The following is a 17,506-nucleotide window of genomic DNA, read 5'->3' as shown; positions in this document are numbered from 1 at the left end:
TTGCTTGACCTGGCAACCTTGATTGCCAAACCACGACACTTCACACATGCTGTAGCAACTTTGTTGGATGAACTGCTAAACCTGTTTGAAAGCTAGCTGGTCTCAGCAATCTAAGTAAAACTGTTCATCATTTTCTTTGATTCTTATACGTTAGTAGTCTTTTATAGTTTCACAGTTGTGTTTCTTTTAAGTTATGGGCTCACTTGGTGACCGCCGGCAAAAGGATTAGCCAGCTAGCTAGCCAGCTCCAGGCTAGCTATAGCTGGTTTCTTGCTAGTCACTGAGTGTGCTTTATAGGAAGGTATAAAATAATTTTACAGAAGTCTTACATGATTAGCTTTATTTAGTAGACTAGGCTATTCTTCCCACATTGATGGCTCTGGACCTTCCTAAAATGGGTGATATATTTGTATTCTTTTTGCCCTCTTCTCAAAATGAAACTGTGCCCTTGTTTATGTATCATATTCAGACAAAGCAATATTTTTTATTTTTTGCCCACCTCTGGTACCTTAGCTTACTACATTTGGAGGGAGCTTACCCAATAATACAACCCAAAATCTGAAAAAGTTGGGACAGTATGGAAAATGTCAATTAAATAAAAATGCAGTGGTCCTTACATTTACTTTGACTTTTATTTCATTGCAGACAGTTTAAACCCATGATATTTCATGTTTTGCCTGCTCAACTTCAATTTATTTGCTAATATACCTCTATCCCTGCATTTCAGGTCTGCAACACATTCCAAAAAAAGTTGGGACAGAGGCAATTTAGGGCTAGTAATGAGGTGAAAAAACTAAATAATGGTGTAATTCCAAACAGGTGATGTCAACAGGTGATTGTAATCATGGTTTGGTACAAAAGCAGCATCCAGGAAAGGCTGAGTGTTTGATGAGCAAAGATGGCCAGAGGATCTCTAGTTTGTCAACAAATGCATGAGAAAATTATTTAAATGTTTCAAAACAATGTACCTCAAAGAAAGATTGGAAGGGGGTTGAATATTTCTCCCTCTACAGTTCATAATATCATTAAACGATTCAAGGAATTTCAGTGCATAAAGGCCAAGAGCGCAAACTTAAGCTGAACGCCTGTGGTCTTCAATCCCTCAGAAGTCACTGCATCAAGAACCGCCACTAAACAATAGCTGATATAACCACATGGACAAAGGATTACTACAATACGGAGTTACATGCACAAATGCCACTTAAAACTTTACTGTGCAAAAAAGAAGCCTTATGTTAACCATGTCCAGAAGCGTCATCGACTTCTCTGGGCTCTGAGGCATCTAGGATGGACCATCACACAGTGGAAACGTGTATTGTGGTTAGATGAATCAGCATTCCAGGTCTTTTTTGAAAAAAATGAATAATGTGCTCTGGACCAAAGACAAAAAGAACCATCCAGACTGTTATCAGCAACAAGTCCAAAAGCTAGAGTCTGTCATGGTATGGGTCTGTGTCAGTGCCCTTGGCAAAGGTCATTTACACTTCTGTGATGCCAGCATTAATGCAGAAAAGTACATTGAGATCTTAGAGCAACATATGTTGCCTTCAAGATGTCATCTTTTCCAGAGACGTCAATGCATTTTTCAACAAGACAATGCAAAACCACATGCTGCACACATTACAAAGGCATGGCTGCTGAAGAAGAAGGTACTGGACTGGCCTGTCTGCAGTCCTGATCTGTCCCCGATAGAGAATGTGTGGAGAATGTTGAAATGAAAATTTGACAAAGACAACCCCGTACTGTTGCACATCATAAAACGTGTTTGCAGGAAGAATGAGACAAAATCAAACCTGAAACGTTAAATCGCTTGGTATAAGGAATGACATAATTACAAAGTGGTAAATATTTGACTGTCCCAACTTTTTTTGGAATGTGTTGCAGGCCTGAAATGCAGGAATTGATGTTTATTAATAAATAAAATGAAGCTGACCAGACAAAACATGAAATATCTCAGGTGCATACTGTCTGCAATGAACTTGTTAGGGGGTCTGCGGCGTCTGATGGACTTACCACCTGTCCTCAGCGTCGCAGATCTTACAGAACAAAGAGCAGCGTGGCTTCTAATAGAGAAGCCCGCTGATTAGTGCGAACGACCGGCACCTGCGCGCTCACTATATAAGTGGGCGTTGCCCGTTTACCGGCGTCGCACCGTTTGTTCAGTAACCTGGTTTTTGGCTGCCTCGCACCAGCCTTTTTCTTTGTTAGTCTAGGGTGGTTCCCCTGGCACCGTACGGTGGTAGGGTGGTTAGGTCGAAAGGCCGAGGTAACTAGACCTAGTGTTTTTAGACTGGTGCGATTTCGTGCAGCCCCTGCGCTGCTGTTCCTTTGCCAGCGTCTCCTCTGTTTCAGCCGGTTAGCTCCCGGCTAATGCTAGCGCCGCAAGCTTCGCGCAGCAGCGCTTTGAGCCCTTGCAACGCCCCGGCTGTCCTGTAGCGCCATTGGCTCCCGGCTAAGCGAGCCGCGCTCTCCCCGGAGCGATCCGGGTTCGAAACCGGGCTTCGTCAGTTTCCTTTTGTTTTTGTACCGGCCGCTTCCCAGTCTCCCGCTGGTGACAGTGCCGCCCGGGCTCTTGGTAAGCCCGGCTCTTTATTTTCACGTTCCCTTTAAGCCTCGGTGGCTTGTTCCCGAGCTCGCCCCTCATAGGCGCTCGAGACTTATCCTCCTTTAAGCCTCGCCGTAGCGAGCTGCATACGTGTAATCTCCGCGAGTGAGCGACCAGGGTTCGCGACTCGCGTTTTTCCCGTTTTCGGGTTTTTATTTTCTCTGTTTCTTTTTCAGTTCGCCAAGACGTCGTCGGCTTCGTTCGGGGTTCCCGAATTGTTTTCTGTTTATTGGCGTTTGTACTTTGTTTATTTCTGTTTATTAATTTGTAAATAAAAATCACTTTTAAGTTATTCTCTGCATCTTGGGTCCTCCCTCTCAGCACACTCATAACAGTACGGTGCGACCACCATGGACCCAGTAGAGACGCCACCCATGGCCGATGTCCTTCGACATCAGGGGGTCGCTTTGGGGAGGCACGAGATGGTCCTCACTGAACTGACGCAGCGGGTTGCCGACATCGCCCAGCTGCTGTCGAACCTGGTGGCCAGCCCGGTGCTCCCCAGCCCCCCCGTTTCTTTACCTCCTCCAGCTCCCCCTGTAGGAGTGGAAACCTCCATTCCGCCCCCCGAGCGTTTTTCAGGGGAGGCGAAGAAATGTCGAGGCTTCCTCCTACAGTGCTCCCTCACGTTCGAGCTTCAGCCGTCCCGCTTCCCCTCCGAGCGCTCTAAGGTGGCATTTATAATATCTTTGCTAACCGGTAAGGCCTTAGAATGGGCGACCGCTCTCTGGGAGCAGAACGCCCCCGAGTGCGCTTCCGAGGCTGCCTTCAGGAAGGCCCTGAAGGATACCTTCTTTCACCCCACCGGGGGAAGGGCGGCGGGTCCGCGACTCCTCGAACTGTCCCAGGGGGGACGCTCAGTTGCCGAATATGTCATCGAGTTCCGCACTCTGGCGGCTGAGTGCGGATGGGACGAGGGAGCATTAGTCGCCATTTTCCACCGCGGGCTAGGAGAAAGAATTAAAGACGAGCTGGCTACTCGAGATCTTCCCACGTCTCTCAAAGCCTTCTATCTCCTAGCAACCTCAGTTGACACCCGACTCCGACAACGCGTCCGGGAGCGAGGGTCCCACCAACCCTTTTCCCGGCCTCAAGGTCCGCCCCGGGCCGTTTCGGGAGATCAGGGCCCGGAGCCCATGCAACTTGGGTCAACCCGGGGGGGCGTTCAACATCCTTCCGACCCCTCCACGAGAGCTCGCCCTCGGTTAAACGAGTAGGCCGCTCTCGTGGCAGGGAGTCGAGGGCGTGCCACTCCGCCATCCCTGGGCAAGGCCTATTTCTCAGCGCATTGCTACGTTGGGAGTCCGGGTCCACCGATCTCAAAGTCTGTGTCGATTCAGGCGCGGTGGAAAACTTTATTGACCACAACCTGGTACACAGGTGGGGAATTGAGCTTCGGCCATTGCGGGTCCCCATTTCGGTTCACGCCGTGGACGACCGGGCGGTGGCCGGGAGTCCAATCACACATCAAACGTGTCCTCTCACGATGCGTTTGGGGAGTCATGAGGAACGGGTCACCTTTTTAGTGACCCAGGTTCCCCAGCTCTTAGTGGTACTGGGGCACTCATGGCTTAAGAAGCACAACCCCCAGATTGACTGGCAATCCGGGTCAATCTTTGCGTGGGGTACACGGTGCCAAGATGCTTGCCTGTTGCCAGCAAGCTTGTCATCGGCCCCAACAGCGTCCTTAGAGGCGGCCCCTGATTTGACCCGGGTGCCCCCTGTGTACCATGACCTACAGGAGGTATTTAGTAAGTCGGTTACTAACGGTTAAGGATCGTTATCCGCTGCCGCTGATGGCCTCAGCTTTTGAAGCTCTTCAGCGGGCTTCCATTTTTACGAAGCTGGATCTACGCAGCGCGTATAACTTGATCCGTATCCGGCGAGGGGATGAGTGGAAGACTGCGTTCATTACGCCCACGGGGCACTATGAATATCTAGTGATGCCCTTTGGGTTAATGAATGCCCCCGCGGTCTTCCAACGCTTTATCAATGAGGCCTTACGGGAGGCCCTTGACCGATACGTCTATGTCTACCTAGACGATATCCTGATCTTTAGCCGATCCATCGAAGAACATGTCAGGCATGTCCGTCGGGTTCTCCAGCTTTTGCTCGACCACCATTTGTTCGACAAGCTGGAGAAATCCGTATTTCACGCCCCATCAATCTCCTTTTTGGGGTTTATAATTTCTCAGGGCGCCCTGCAGATGGACCCGGCTAAAATTGAAGCAGTGGAGGATTGGCCAACTCCCAGTTCCGTACGCCAAGTGCAAAGATTTCTGGGCTTTGCAAACTTTTTTAGGCGGTTCATTCGGAACTTTAGCACGGTCGCCGCTCCTTTGACGGCCCTGACGGGCAAGGGCCCGTTCAAGTGGACGGTGCAGGCCCAACAAGCCTTTAACAGGCTTAAATCTCTCTTAACGACTGCTCCGGTCTTGCAGTTACCTGACCCCGAGGAAGCCTTCGTAGTTGAAGTGGACGCCTCGGACGTCGGAGTAGGGGCAGTATTGTCCCAGAGAGTGGGCCCAGAGAAGAAGCTCCACCCCTGCGCCTTCTTCTCCCACCGTTTGACTCCTGCCGAGCGTAATTACCCGGTAGGAGACAAGGAGCTTTTGGCCATCAAGTTGGCACTTGACGAATGGCGACACTGGCTGGAGGGGGCTAAACATCCCTTCCTTGTTTGGACAGACCTCAAAAACCTGTCGTTTATCCAACAAGCGAAGCGGATGAACTCTCGTCAGGCCCGCTGGTCTCTTTTTTTCAGTCGGTTCCACTTCACCCTGTCCTACAGGCCAGGGTCGAAGAACACTAAGCCGGATGCCTTGTCCAGGCAGTGGGACCTGACTAGACCCGAAGCGGAGCCTGCTCCCATTATTCCCCCTAGCCAAATAGCAGCCCCTATAACTTGGGGCATATTTAAGACTGTTCGGGACGCCCAAGCAGCTGAGCCCGACCCAGGTGGGGGTCCGCCTGACCGACTGTTCGTACCATCGACAGTTCGTCGTCAGGTGTTTGAGTGGGCTCACGCGTCCTCGTTTGCGGCCCATCCAGGAGTCTCTAAGACCCTGATCCTACTGCGCCGAAAATTCTGGTGGCCGGGGATGGAGGGGCAGGTCAAGGACCTAGTCCGAACCTGCGCAGTCTGTGCTACTAACAAGAGCACAAGAGAGCGTCCTCGCGGGCTCCTCCATCCATTGCCAGTCCCTTTGAGACCGTGGTCCCACCTGGCACTGGACTTTGTCACAGGGTTGCCAAAATCCAGGGGATTTACGGTGGTACTGGTAATCGTAGACCGGTTCACCAAATCTTGCCTCTTCGTTCCGTTGCCCAAGCTCCCGTCTGCCATGGACACAGCACATGCTGTTCTGCAACATGTGGTGAGAGCACATGGGGTCCCGTCCGACATTGTCTCGGATCGGGGTCCGCAGTTCATCAGCCAGTGTTGGCGAGCCTTTTGCCAACTCCTGGGCGAGACGGCCAGCTTATCCTCGGGGTATCACCCCGAGTCCAACGGGCAATCGGAGCGGGTTATCCAAGACCTAGGCAAGATGCTTCGGTGCCTAACAGCAGGGAATCCAGCCACTTGGGCGGATAAATTATTGTGGGCTGAATTCGCCCACAATACCCTGCACCATGCCGCATTGGGAATGTCACCATTTGAGGCACAGTACGGCTATCCCCCTCCACTGTTTCCTGATCAGGAACAAGAGGTCGCGGTGCCGTCTGTGCAGCAACACGTCCGTCGCTGCCGCGCCGCCTGGCGGAAGGCAAGACAGGCCCTTTTGGCCTCTCAGCGCTCCATGAAGCGCAATGCCGACCGCAGGCGACAGCCGGCTCTGACGTTCCGGCCAGGCCAACGTGTCCTCTTATCGACGAGGGATCTCCCCGTCAAAGGTACCACACACAAGTTGGCACCGAGGTACATTGGCCCGTTCAAGGTAGTCAGACGGATCAACCCGGTGACATATAGGTTGGAGTTGCCTCCCAGGATGAGGGCACACCCAACCTTTCATGTCTCCCAACTGCGCCCGTTCGCGAGCGGGGGACCTTTACCCCCCCCACAACCTCCCGCCCCTCGTATCATCCAGGGTGCCCCTGCATTTACGGTCCGCCGCCTCCTGGATAGCAGGAAAGTGAAGGGTAGCACCCAATACCTGGTGGATTGGGAAGGTTACGGCCCCGAGGAACGTTCGTGGGTACCGGCTCAACAGATCCTGGACCCCGAACTGATCCGCGAGTTCCGTAGGAACCGGTCTGTGGGTCTTGGGACCTCGGGTGCTGTCCCTAGAGGGGGGGGTCCTGTTAGGGGGTCTGCGGCGTCTGATGGACTTACCACCTGTCCTCAGCGTCGCAGATCTTACAGAACAAAGAGCAGCGTGGCTTCTAATAGAGAAGCCCGCTGATTAGTGCGAACGACCGGCACCTGCGCGCTCACTATATAAGTGGGCGTTGCCCGTTTACTTTGTTACTTTGCAGCCTTTTTCTTTGTTAGTCTAGGGTGGTTCCCCTGGCACCGTACGGTGGTAGGGTGGTTAGGTCGAAAGGCCGAGGTAACTAGACCTAGTGTTTTTAGACTGGTGCGATTTCGTGCAGCCCCTGCGCTGCTGTTCCTTTGCCAGCGTCTCCTCTGTTTCAGCCGGTTAGCTCCCGGCTAATGCTAGCGCCGCAAGCTTCGCGCAGCAGCGCTTTGAGCCCTTGCAACGCCCCGGCTGTCCTGTAGCGCCATTGGCTCCCGGCTAAGCGAGCCGCGCTCTCCCCGGAGCGATCCGGGTTCGAAACCGGGCTTCGTCAGTTTCCTTTTGTTTTTGTACCGGCCGCTTCCCAGTCTCCCGCTGGTGACAGTGCCGCCCGGGCTCTTGGTAAGCCCGGCTCTTTATTTTCACGTTCCCTTTAAGCCTCGGTGGCTTGTTCCCGAGCTCGCCCCTCATAGGCGCTCGAGACTTATCCTCCTTTAAGCCTCGCCGTAGCGAGCTGCATACGTGTAATCTCCGCGAGTGAGTGACCAGGGTTCGCGACTCGCGTTTTTCCCGTTTTCGAGTTTTTATTTTCTCTGTTTCTTTTTCAGTTCGCCAAGACGTCGTCGGCTTCGTTCGGGGTTCCCGAATTGTTTTCTGTTCATTGGCGTTTGTACTTTGTTTATTTCTGTTTATTAATTTGTAAATAAAAATCACTTTTAAGTTATTCTCTGCATCTTGGGTCCTCCCTCTCAGCACACTCATAACAGAACTTAAAGTAAATGTAAGACACTCTGTTTTTTTATTATTTGCATTTTTCATGCTGTCCCAACTTTTTCTGATTTGGGGTTGTAAATTAAGGCCCCAAAATAATTTAATAGGCAAATGAAACAATCAGTTATTTTGATGTCATTTAGTAATGCCCATGTGAACCACTTTAGTCCTTACATGCATTAATTTGTTCAATACTGCTGATAATTCTTATAATAACACTATCTATAATTAGGAAGTAATCTCTGGATGTAAATAATAAACTGGCACTGTTGGTCAATGATCACTCTAAGTGCGACTGAATCTTGTCATTTTTATTGTAATGTTATTTGGGCCTGACAGTCCAGGGTCCTGGGGACGAATCTTGCATGCTCCAAATACCCCTCACCCAGCATGACCCAGTTTCCTTTTGGTACTTTTCACCCCCCAAAATCAGGTGGCCTGGCTACTGCAAATTGCCCCTAGATGTAAAAAAAGCAGTATATAAAGAGACATGTATTAATGTATTAATATTTTTCTTTTTTAAATTACTAAACTGTGTGTTTATTCTGCAGCCTCCCAAGTTTATGGCCCCTGTTGGATGTGCACTACCTGCCGCTAACAGACATGCACACAAACTAAACTGTGTGTGTTTATTCTGCAGCCTCCCAAGTTTACGGCCCCTGTTGGATGTGCACTACCTGCCGCTAGCAGACATGCGCATTGCTAGAACATTCTGCTTCACCAATGGTGGTCAGGCCCTTTACTTGAGCTCTCCAACCGAAATACAGCGCATTACTTTCAGCCAGGAGATGTCTGATCATTTGCAGGTTTGTGAAGGAGTGTGCATAAATGAAAGTGTGAGTCTAAAATTGTGTGCCCATTTTGAGTGTGCGTGCCAGAGATAGTGTGGGTGAAAGTGCTTTTTAATGTAAATGCCATGCTTGTCTTGAATGCCTTGAGCTCTGCTGAGCTGAGCACAGGTGCTCTTACAGGCTTTTTTGTTTTGTCCCTCAGTCTAGTACTAGACATAATACAAATCTGGTCCAGTTTTGTTTAACAGTAAAACCCTAATTTTGGTCTAAGGATTTAGTTTTATAAATGTTAGTATTAATTCATTTATTTTACATATTGTATTTGAAATTAAAACAGATTCAAATAGCATGTGCGATCATTTATTACAATGATTTTTTATTTTAATGGTTAATGGTCCAGCTGCCATTTATTCTGTTGTAAGGTAGGGTAAGTGTGATACTGACCCTGATCAAGCCATCATCCCCTTTCCCTCTTAACAGATTGTACACACACACACGCTGCTAAAACAAAAATGACTTTTGCTGACAGATGATGCGCACTTCTGAAGGCAGCACTGTGAGCGGATATAACAGCGTAAAAAAAGATGTAAAAAATGTGTATACCGATTCGGGTGTAATTGAGCACTCCGTTCACGTTTGCTGTGCTCATATGCTTTTAAGGAAGCATGCGGCCCACAGTAAGGGGGGTTAGTTAAGTGGAGATGAGTGAGCGGTGAAGTAAGCGAGTGAGCAAGCAAAATTGATTCGGATTCGAGAAGCCAGCCTGTGTGAATCGTTTGATTCAGGTCCGACTCAGTCCTAGCGCACTGACTTAATTTTGAACTATGAAGGCTGCTATGAGCCATGTAGTATATCGTACAGTTTTGTAAATAGTTGTAAATAGTTTTTCACCTTGTTGGAGCACTTACTGGATTGAATAAATGGGCATTGCACTTTGGCATTTTATCTCATCGTCCTGGGTTTTTTTCTTGTTCCTTCCCTTTGACCCCTAGTGGCCAGCAAACACTAGTTTTGCTAACAGCAGTGGGGTCACGATCACAGTAAGTCATAAAAAAGTTTTGCCTTTCAGCAGTGCTTTTGTAGCAGACCAGCAGTTTCTCTAAATCATGCCCTAAAACCTAATCCACAGCCCAGAAAAAGTCTCAAAAATCTTAAGTGATTGCATTGTTAGTAGACTTACTGTCATATTTATCATTTTATGCAGATTTATGCACTGTTGCACTTTTTGTATTTATAAACAAACTGTTTAGCTCCAATGTACCATTATGCACAGTCGGCAATCTTTCCGAGAATGTTACACATAACTGGTAATAATGATAACTGGTAATTTTTACTTAAGCAACATTACTTTCAAGCTTACAAGTTTATTGTTGCATCCTTAATCACATCCTATCCTATCATTTATTTTACAATGCCAGAGGGTTTCTCTCTTGTTGGTATGTAGCAACCTGGTACTGCTGTCTCTAGTTTTTATGTTAGTGGCTAAATAAAAGCAATCTACTGTATAACTAATATAATTGCGTTCAAATCTATTTTATTTTTAAAACATAGAAAAAGATAAAACTCAAAGGTTTAAATACACGTATACATTTATAAGGCCAAATTATAAACCGTGAGATTGTTGGACATTTTATTCCAAAACCATAAGGCTTTAATTGAAAGTCTCCTCTTAATTTGTAGCCCTAACAACATCCACTATTATGCAAAGACATTAAAGTGTGTATGTGAGAATTTGTGCCCATTTACTTAAAATAGCATTTGTAAATTCAGAAGCTAATGTTATTTTAAACTATGCAGTGTTAGGACTCGGCCTACACACCCCGCGGCCACTGGAGGGAGCCAGACCGCAGCTCAACCTGCGGGCTCCGATGTTCGCGCTGCTGGAGGCCGACCGACTCCCTCTGCGCCCACCAGGGGGAGCCAACTTCGCGACCAGAGGACATACAGTCCGTAACTTGCCCCAAGGGAGGAGAACTACAACTCCCAAAACACCCTCGGGCAATCAGCGTTCACGAGGAACACCTGGCTGAGCGTGTATTTAAGATAGCGCTCAGTCAGGCTTCCTCGTCACACCCTCCTTCGTGCTCTCTTGCACATTAGTTGTCAGGGATACAGGTAACGCAAGGTCTCATAGAGAGTTTGCGGTAGGCCCAGGGGCCGAGGTAATAAAAGCAATAAAGGGAAAGACTTAGTCAGTGTGTGACTCCTTTGCATTCTCCTGATTTTACTAGGAGATACGCTTTTCTTTCTTTCCGTTTAATTGCGCCTCCTCCTCGACAAGAGGATCCGCAGTACTCTCTCTTTTTTCATTACGCCTCGTTGCTAGAGGTAGATCCTTTAAACCTTTCGCCTCCCCGTCATTTAAACTGAAGCGGGGAGCTTCAAACTGTTTCCTGGCACTCTACTCGTTCCCTACGGGGATCAGAGTAATTTTCCTTTCTTTTTCGGCACGAGCAAACGGCGCGGTGCTCGGTAACTTTTGTGGTGGTCACGCCCACTCTCTGGAGAACTGAGATTAAAGTACAAAAGCACTCCACTAACCTCTCAGCTCCCGGGCGTGAATCCGCGCTTTTATTTTTGTTGAATGTTATTAATTCGGAGAAAAAAGATCGATAATATAACTAAAAGAGAGTAATCTAAGTTTCCCTACTTTTTCCAATTCATCTTTTGTTTGAATGTGCAGAAAGGCGCTGTAGCTCTTCTGGTTAAGTCACTGCGTCATAACGCCCGAGGTTCCCGGTTTGAAACTCACTCGCTGCACAGCGCGAATAAGTGCAGCGCGTATATACTGTATATAATTTACTAGTGCACCAAGCGTGTACTTATCTCCAGAACAGTTTATCTATTTATTGGGGAATATTTCAGGGTCTTATTTTTACACGTGAACCGTCAGTGTTTTCAGTTCGTTATTTCTGTTGGCTTGGCAGCCCTCTTTTTCAGCCACTTTTCCTGATTTAGGTTCACAGTGACTTTATATTGCGTCGGTCCCGCCTCTTCCGGGTCGACGCTCCGCGATTGAGTTCACCCTTTGGAAAATCGTAACATGCAGATTTACAATTACAGCATTTAGCAGATGCTTTTATCTAAAGCAATTTACAACTGACTCTGTACAATCCAAGCAATTAAAGATTAAGGGCCTTGCTCAAAGGTGGCAATCTGAAGGTGGTGGGGCATGAACCAGTGACTTTCTGACTGCTAGTGCAAGTGCAGATGATCATGTATGATCTAAGAATAAATAGAAAGCAGCTAAAAATGCCATCGGCTTAACAGCTTTAACTTTGTTAATGTGATCAGAAACAAACTTTCTAAAACATTACTGGAGCTTTAATGTGCCATTTTAAGGAGTGGTCTCTTTTTGTGCAGGAGCCTATTAGGCACATGACATGGTAAAGCTTGTTTAACTTAAAAAAGTGATACTTTTGTTGTAGCAGATTAGATCTCCATCCCATTTCCATTTTTCTTAGCATAAAGCAACATTGTGGGTTTTCTTTACAGAACTGGTAAAAGACTACTGTGTAATGTGTAACTTTTTCAACGGTTGCAGTCAAACTAGTTCTAGTTAAAAGGTGACTTAGTAACTAGTAAATTACAATGCCATGCCACAAAAGTGACATTTACAGAACTTTCTATACCAAATGTATCATCTAAGTTATATATTATTATAATATATATACAGTGTATCACAAAAGTGAGTACACCCCTCACATTTCTGCAAATATTTTATTATATCTTTTCATGGGACAACACTATAGAAATAAAACTTGGATATAAGTTAGAGTAGTCAGTGTACAACTTGTATAGCAGTGTAGATTTACTGTCTTCTGAAAATAACTCAACACACAGCCATTAATGTCTAAATGGCTGGCAACATAAGTGAGTACACCCCACAGTGAACATGTCCAAATTGTGCCCAAAGTGTCAATATTTTGTGTGACCACCATTATTATCCAGCACTGCCTTAACCCTTCTGGGCATGGAATTCACCAGAGCTGCACAGGTTGCTACTGGAATCCTCTTCCACTCCTCCATGATGACATCACGGATCTGGTGGATGTTAGACACCTTGAACTCCTCCACCTTCCACTTGAGGATGCGCCACAGGTGCTCAATTGGGTTTAGTCCATCACCTTTACCTTCAGCTTCCTCAGCAAGGTAGTTGTCATCTTGCAGGTTGTGTTTGGGGTCGTTATCCTGTTGGAAAACTGCCATGAGGCCCAGTTTTCGAAGGGAGGGGATCATGCTCTGTTTCAGAATGTCACAGTACATGTTGGAATTCATGTTTCCCTCAATGAACTGCAGCTCCCCAGTGCCAGCAACACTCATGCAGCCCAAGACCATGATGCTACCACCACCATGCTTGACTGTAGGCAAGATACAGTTGTCTTGGTACTTCTCACCAGGGCGCCGCCACACATGCTGGACACCATCTGAGCCAAACAAGTTTATCTTGGTCTCGTCAGACCACAGGGCATTCCAGTAATCCATGTTCTTGGACTGCTTGTCTTCAGCAAACTGTTTGCGGGCTTTCTTGTGCGTCAGCTTCCTTCTGGGATGACGACCATGCAGACCGAGTTCATGCAGTGTGCGGCGTATGGTCTGAGCACTGACAGGTTGACCTCCCACGTCTTCAACCTCTGCAGCAATGCTGGCAGCACTCATGTGTCTATTTTTTAAAGCCAACCTCTGGATATGACGCCGAACACGTGGACTCAACTTCTTTGGTCGACCCTGGCGAAGCCTGTTCCGAGTGGAACCTGTCCTGGAAAACCGCTGTATGACCTTGGCCACCATGCTGTAGCTCAATTTCAGGGTGTTAGCAATCTTCTTATAGCCCAGGCCATCTTTGTGAAGAGCAACAATTCTATTTCTCACATCCTCAGAGAGTTCTTTGCCATGAGGTGCCATGTTGAATATCCAGTGGCCAGTATGAGAGAATTGTACCCAAAACACCAAATTTAACAGCCCTGCTCCCCATTTACACCTGGGACCTTGACACATGACACCAGGGAGGGACAACGACACATTTGGGCACAATTTGGACATGTTCACTGTGGGGTGTACTCACTTATGTTGCCAGCTATTTAGACATTAATGGCTGTGTGTTGAGTTATTTTCAGAAGACAGTTAATCTACACTGCTATACAAGCTGTACACTGACTACTCTAAGTTATATCCAAGTTTCATGTCTATAGTGTTGTCTCATGAAAAGATATAAATGTGAGGGGTGTACTCACTTTTGTGATACACTGTATATATACATTAGTGTATACATATAGTGTACATCAGTGTATATATATATATATATATATATATATATATATATATATATATATATATATATATATATATATACAGTATATATACAGTATATATATATACTGTATATATATTCCAAAAAATCCCAAGTTGGGACAGTAAAGCATTTACCACTTAATTAATGTAATGCATTAATGCTGGCATCACAGAAGTGTAAATTACCTTTTCCAAGGGTACTGACACAGCCCCATACCATGACAGACCCTGGCTTTTGGACTTATTGCTGATAAAAGTCTGGATGGTCCTTTATGTCTTTGGTCCAGAGCACACGGTGTCCATTTTTTTTCCAAAATAGACCTGGAATGCTGATTCATCTGACCACAATACACGTTTCCATTGTGTAACGGTCCATCCGAGCCCAGAGAAGTCGACGCTGCTTCTGGACATGGTTAACATAAGGTTTCTTTTTTGCACACTAAAGTTTTAAGTAGCATTTGTGCATGTAACTCCGTATTGTAGTGCTTGACAAAGGTTTGCCAAAGTAATCCTTTGTCCATGTGGTTATATCAGCTACTGTTGAGTCGCAATTTTTTAAACATTTCAATAATTTTCTCATGCATTTGTTGACAAACTGGAGATTCTCTGTCCATCTTTGCTCATCAACGACTCAGCCTTTCCTGGATGTTGCTTTTGTACCAAACCATGATTACAGTCACCTGTTGAAATCACCTGTTTGGAATCACATCATTATTTAGTTTTTTCACCTCATTACTAGCCCTAAATTGCCCTCGTCCTCGGCCCATTCCATTATTTTATCCTAGAAGTGAGGCCAGAGCTCAGCCTGTACACTGTGCATATGCTGTCCAGTGTTTTGTAGCATATACCTGTGTAAGCAGTTTTACTGACAGACACCTTCATTTCATCCTCAGCAGCTCAGAAATGAATCCTAAGAATTAATGAGCTTGTAAAGTTTTTGCATATTTAAAGTATTCATGTCATAGTTCAAGCTCGACTTCAAGTGCCTGTATTTTGCTGATGCTTTTCATGTTTTAAATAAACAGTGACCAGTTTATGTAATAGCAAAATATTATTAAAAAATAAAAAAACAGGTAATCTTTGGCCCATGGATTTGCTATTCTTTTTAAATATGGCCCTTTAAGTGCTTGCATTTGACACCCCTGTTCTACATGTATAAACTAAAGTTGGGAGGGTCAAGATTAAGATATATAATAGTAGACAAGATTAACTGGTGCAATCAGTGCTTAAACATCCATGCCACAGTAATGGTCCAAGAGTTTTACTTGAGCCAATCACTAGGATTTGTTGCTTTATGGTGTCATCCTAATTTGTTTAAACTAATAAACTTTTAGTTTGAATGTCACCTTTTCTTCCACTTGCTAATAATGCTGTAATTATGTTTCAGTATTGCAGAATCAAGTATCAAATAGTCACTATGATGAACACTTGAATAGAAATACTTTCCTGTGTCTGTTATTCTTTAGTGTGAATGCAAAATAAGGTACAAATGGGTGAGTGGGCCCAAACATTTTTATTGTCAGTTACAGGATATTGTGCACAAAAGCTACAACTGTACAATTGTATATGTTGTCTAACAAGCATTCTGTTGGCTTTAGGAGATGTTGGGGGAGCTTTTCACACCCATTGCGACTCCAGAATCTCAGAACCAAGGCTTTCTGAAGGGTTTTTTTGGTAGCAATGCACAACCCTTTGACAGAGAAGAGTTTTGTAAGTGTGCATCTCATTCATCTGTGTGTCTCTTTGTTTGTTTTCTTAAAGCTCATGTCTTTCTCTGTACAGTTGGTGTTGCATGAACAATAGTTCAAAAAGCTCATTTGTCTTCCTGTGTATAGTTGGTGAGGCAGCAGCAGGAAAGGCTTCACAAAGTCTAGCCCAGCACATCCCAGGCCAGGGCAGCATTGAGGGCATGCGGGCAGCTGCTGGAGGAGCTGTGGGTGAACTTGCCCGAGCTCGCATTGCCCTGGATGAGAGAGGACAGAGACTAGGAGAGCTGGAAGAGAGGACGGCACTTATGATGGCCAGTGCTGAAACTTTCTCGAAACATGCACACGAGGTATCAGGAAAGGGGAAAGAAATAGAACAAATAATAATAGGTTTAAATTAAAGAACACCTTTTTAAATTCTGATTCAGTTTACAATCTTATTCAATAAAAAAATAGAACACATTTGGAAAATGACTAAACACTCAAATTAAAAAACTAAAAAACTAAATAAAAAAAAAACTACTAAAAAATCCAGTGAGCAGCAATATGGTCTAACTCATTTTCTTAGACCACATTGGGACAGTAAGTAAAACTGTTGGTACAGTAAGTAAAACAACTTAAAGAAAAGATAAAAGATTTTTTTTACCAACCTATCAGGAACTGTAACTGCTAGACGGGGCTGCCTGCAGTTCAGACTTTTCTCTTTTGGAATGCATATGGCACAACAGAGACCTCTAGCTGTAAAGCAGCTGAACTATATTAAGAAATTATATTAAGAAAATATGTATTGAATTAAATGGAAGCTCATCATTATTGTTAGTTTTAATTTAAAATTTTCAACTGTCTCAACTTTTTGGGAATCGTGTGTAAAATTATATATTATCATATAAGGAATATATAATTATATATCAAATAAAATTTGGGATTATACAGTACAATTACTGTGAAAACGTTTTAGGCAGGTGTAAAAAATGCTTAATGTTAATAGTTAATAAGAGTAAAAGAATCAAATCAGTATTAGGTGTGACCACTTTGCCTTTAAAACAGCATCAATTTCTCTAGGTGCACTTGCACACAGTTTTTGAAGGAACTCGGCTGGGAGGTTGTATCAGATATATTGGAGAACTAACCACAGGTCTAGATTTAGATTTTTCTTTTGTTCATTCACTTTGCATTTTGTTATCTGACAAAAGTAAACTATTTACACTTCTATTTTAAAACTCGTTCTTACCTTCAGCTTTCTAGTTAGAGGGATATAGTTTCTCTTTCATTTCTTTGAGACCTGGAGCAAAACTTTTAGTCTTAGTAATGAGACCCAAGCTCTGATTCAGACCAAGATTATTCTTGCTACTGAGCATAAAATCTGGTAATACAACTTAGACCAGGGTGTAGACTTTTAGAAATGAAAAGCAGATCATGACAAATATGGCCAAGACTCTCAGAAATAAGCCCAGACCAAGACTTTTAATAGCAAGCCCCAAACAATACGGTGCCATAATAATATCAGTGTAATCACTATTAAGAAATATGTTTCAACAGATATTTTATTTAAAGAGCTATGGTAATGTATATAAAATGTCTTTTCACTGTCTCTTACAGCTGATGCTGAAATGCAAAGACAAGAAGTGGTATCAGTTTTAGAGGCTCATGGATAAAGGCTTGCTTTGCTCTTCAGCTATAAAGGTGTGATACTTTGGAACTGGACCTTCAAGAGAGGTTGTTCCTCCTATATTGGGGCTATGTATAAAGTACAATACATCTCAATCGGACTGGTATAAAGACTAAGGGCAGCATTTGATGATCATGTACCCTTAGCAGTTACCTCCTTCATATGTGGATTAGACCATTTTTGTTCATGAAAGTTATGAAACCAACCAGACTGCA

At 45.1% G+C, this 17,506-nt stretch overlaps 1 protein-coding gene across 1 annotated transcript in view; it reads left to right on the top strand.

Annotated features, from left to right (window-relative positions):
- Nucleotides 1–17,263, top strand: part of stxbp5l (syntaxin binding protein 5L) — a 308,382-nt gene extending 291,119 nt beyond the window's left edge. Inside the window, 4 exon segments of the mRNA XM_063005373.1 lie at nt 8,474–8,639; nt 15,515–15,626; nt 15,752–15,972; nt 17,222–17,263. Of these exon segments, the coding sequence (XP_062861443.1) occupies nt 8,474–8,639; nt 15,515–15,626; nt 15,752–15,972; nt 17,222–17,263 (541 nt within the window).
- Nucleotides 17,264–17,506: the final 243 nt, after the last annotated feature.

Source organism: Trichomycterus rosablanca, chromosome 12, assembly GCF_030014385.1.
Source record: "Trichomycterus rosablanca isolate fTriRos1 chromosome 12, fTriRos1.hap1, whole genome shotgun sequence".
NCBI classification, from domain to species: domain Eukaryota; kingdom Metazoa; phylum Chordata; class Actinopteri; order Siluriformes; family Trichomycteridae; genus Trichomycterus; species Trichomycterus rosablanca.
The sequence above is the reverse complement of the archived record's forward strand: the minus strand, read 5'-3'. Positions and strand labels throughout refer to the sequence as shown.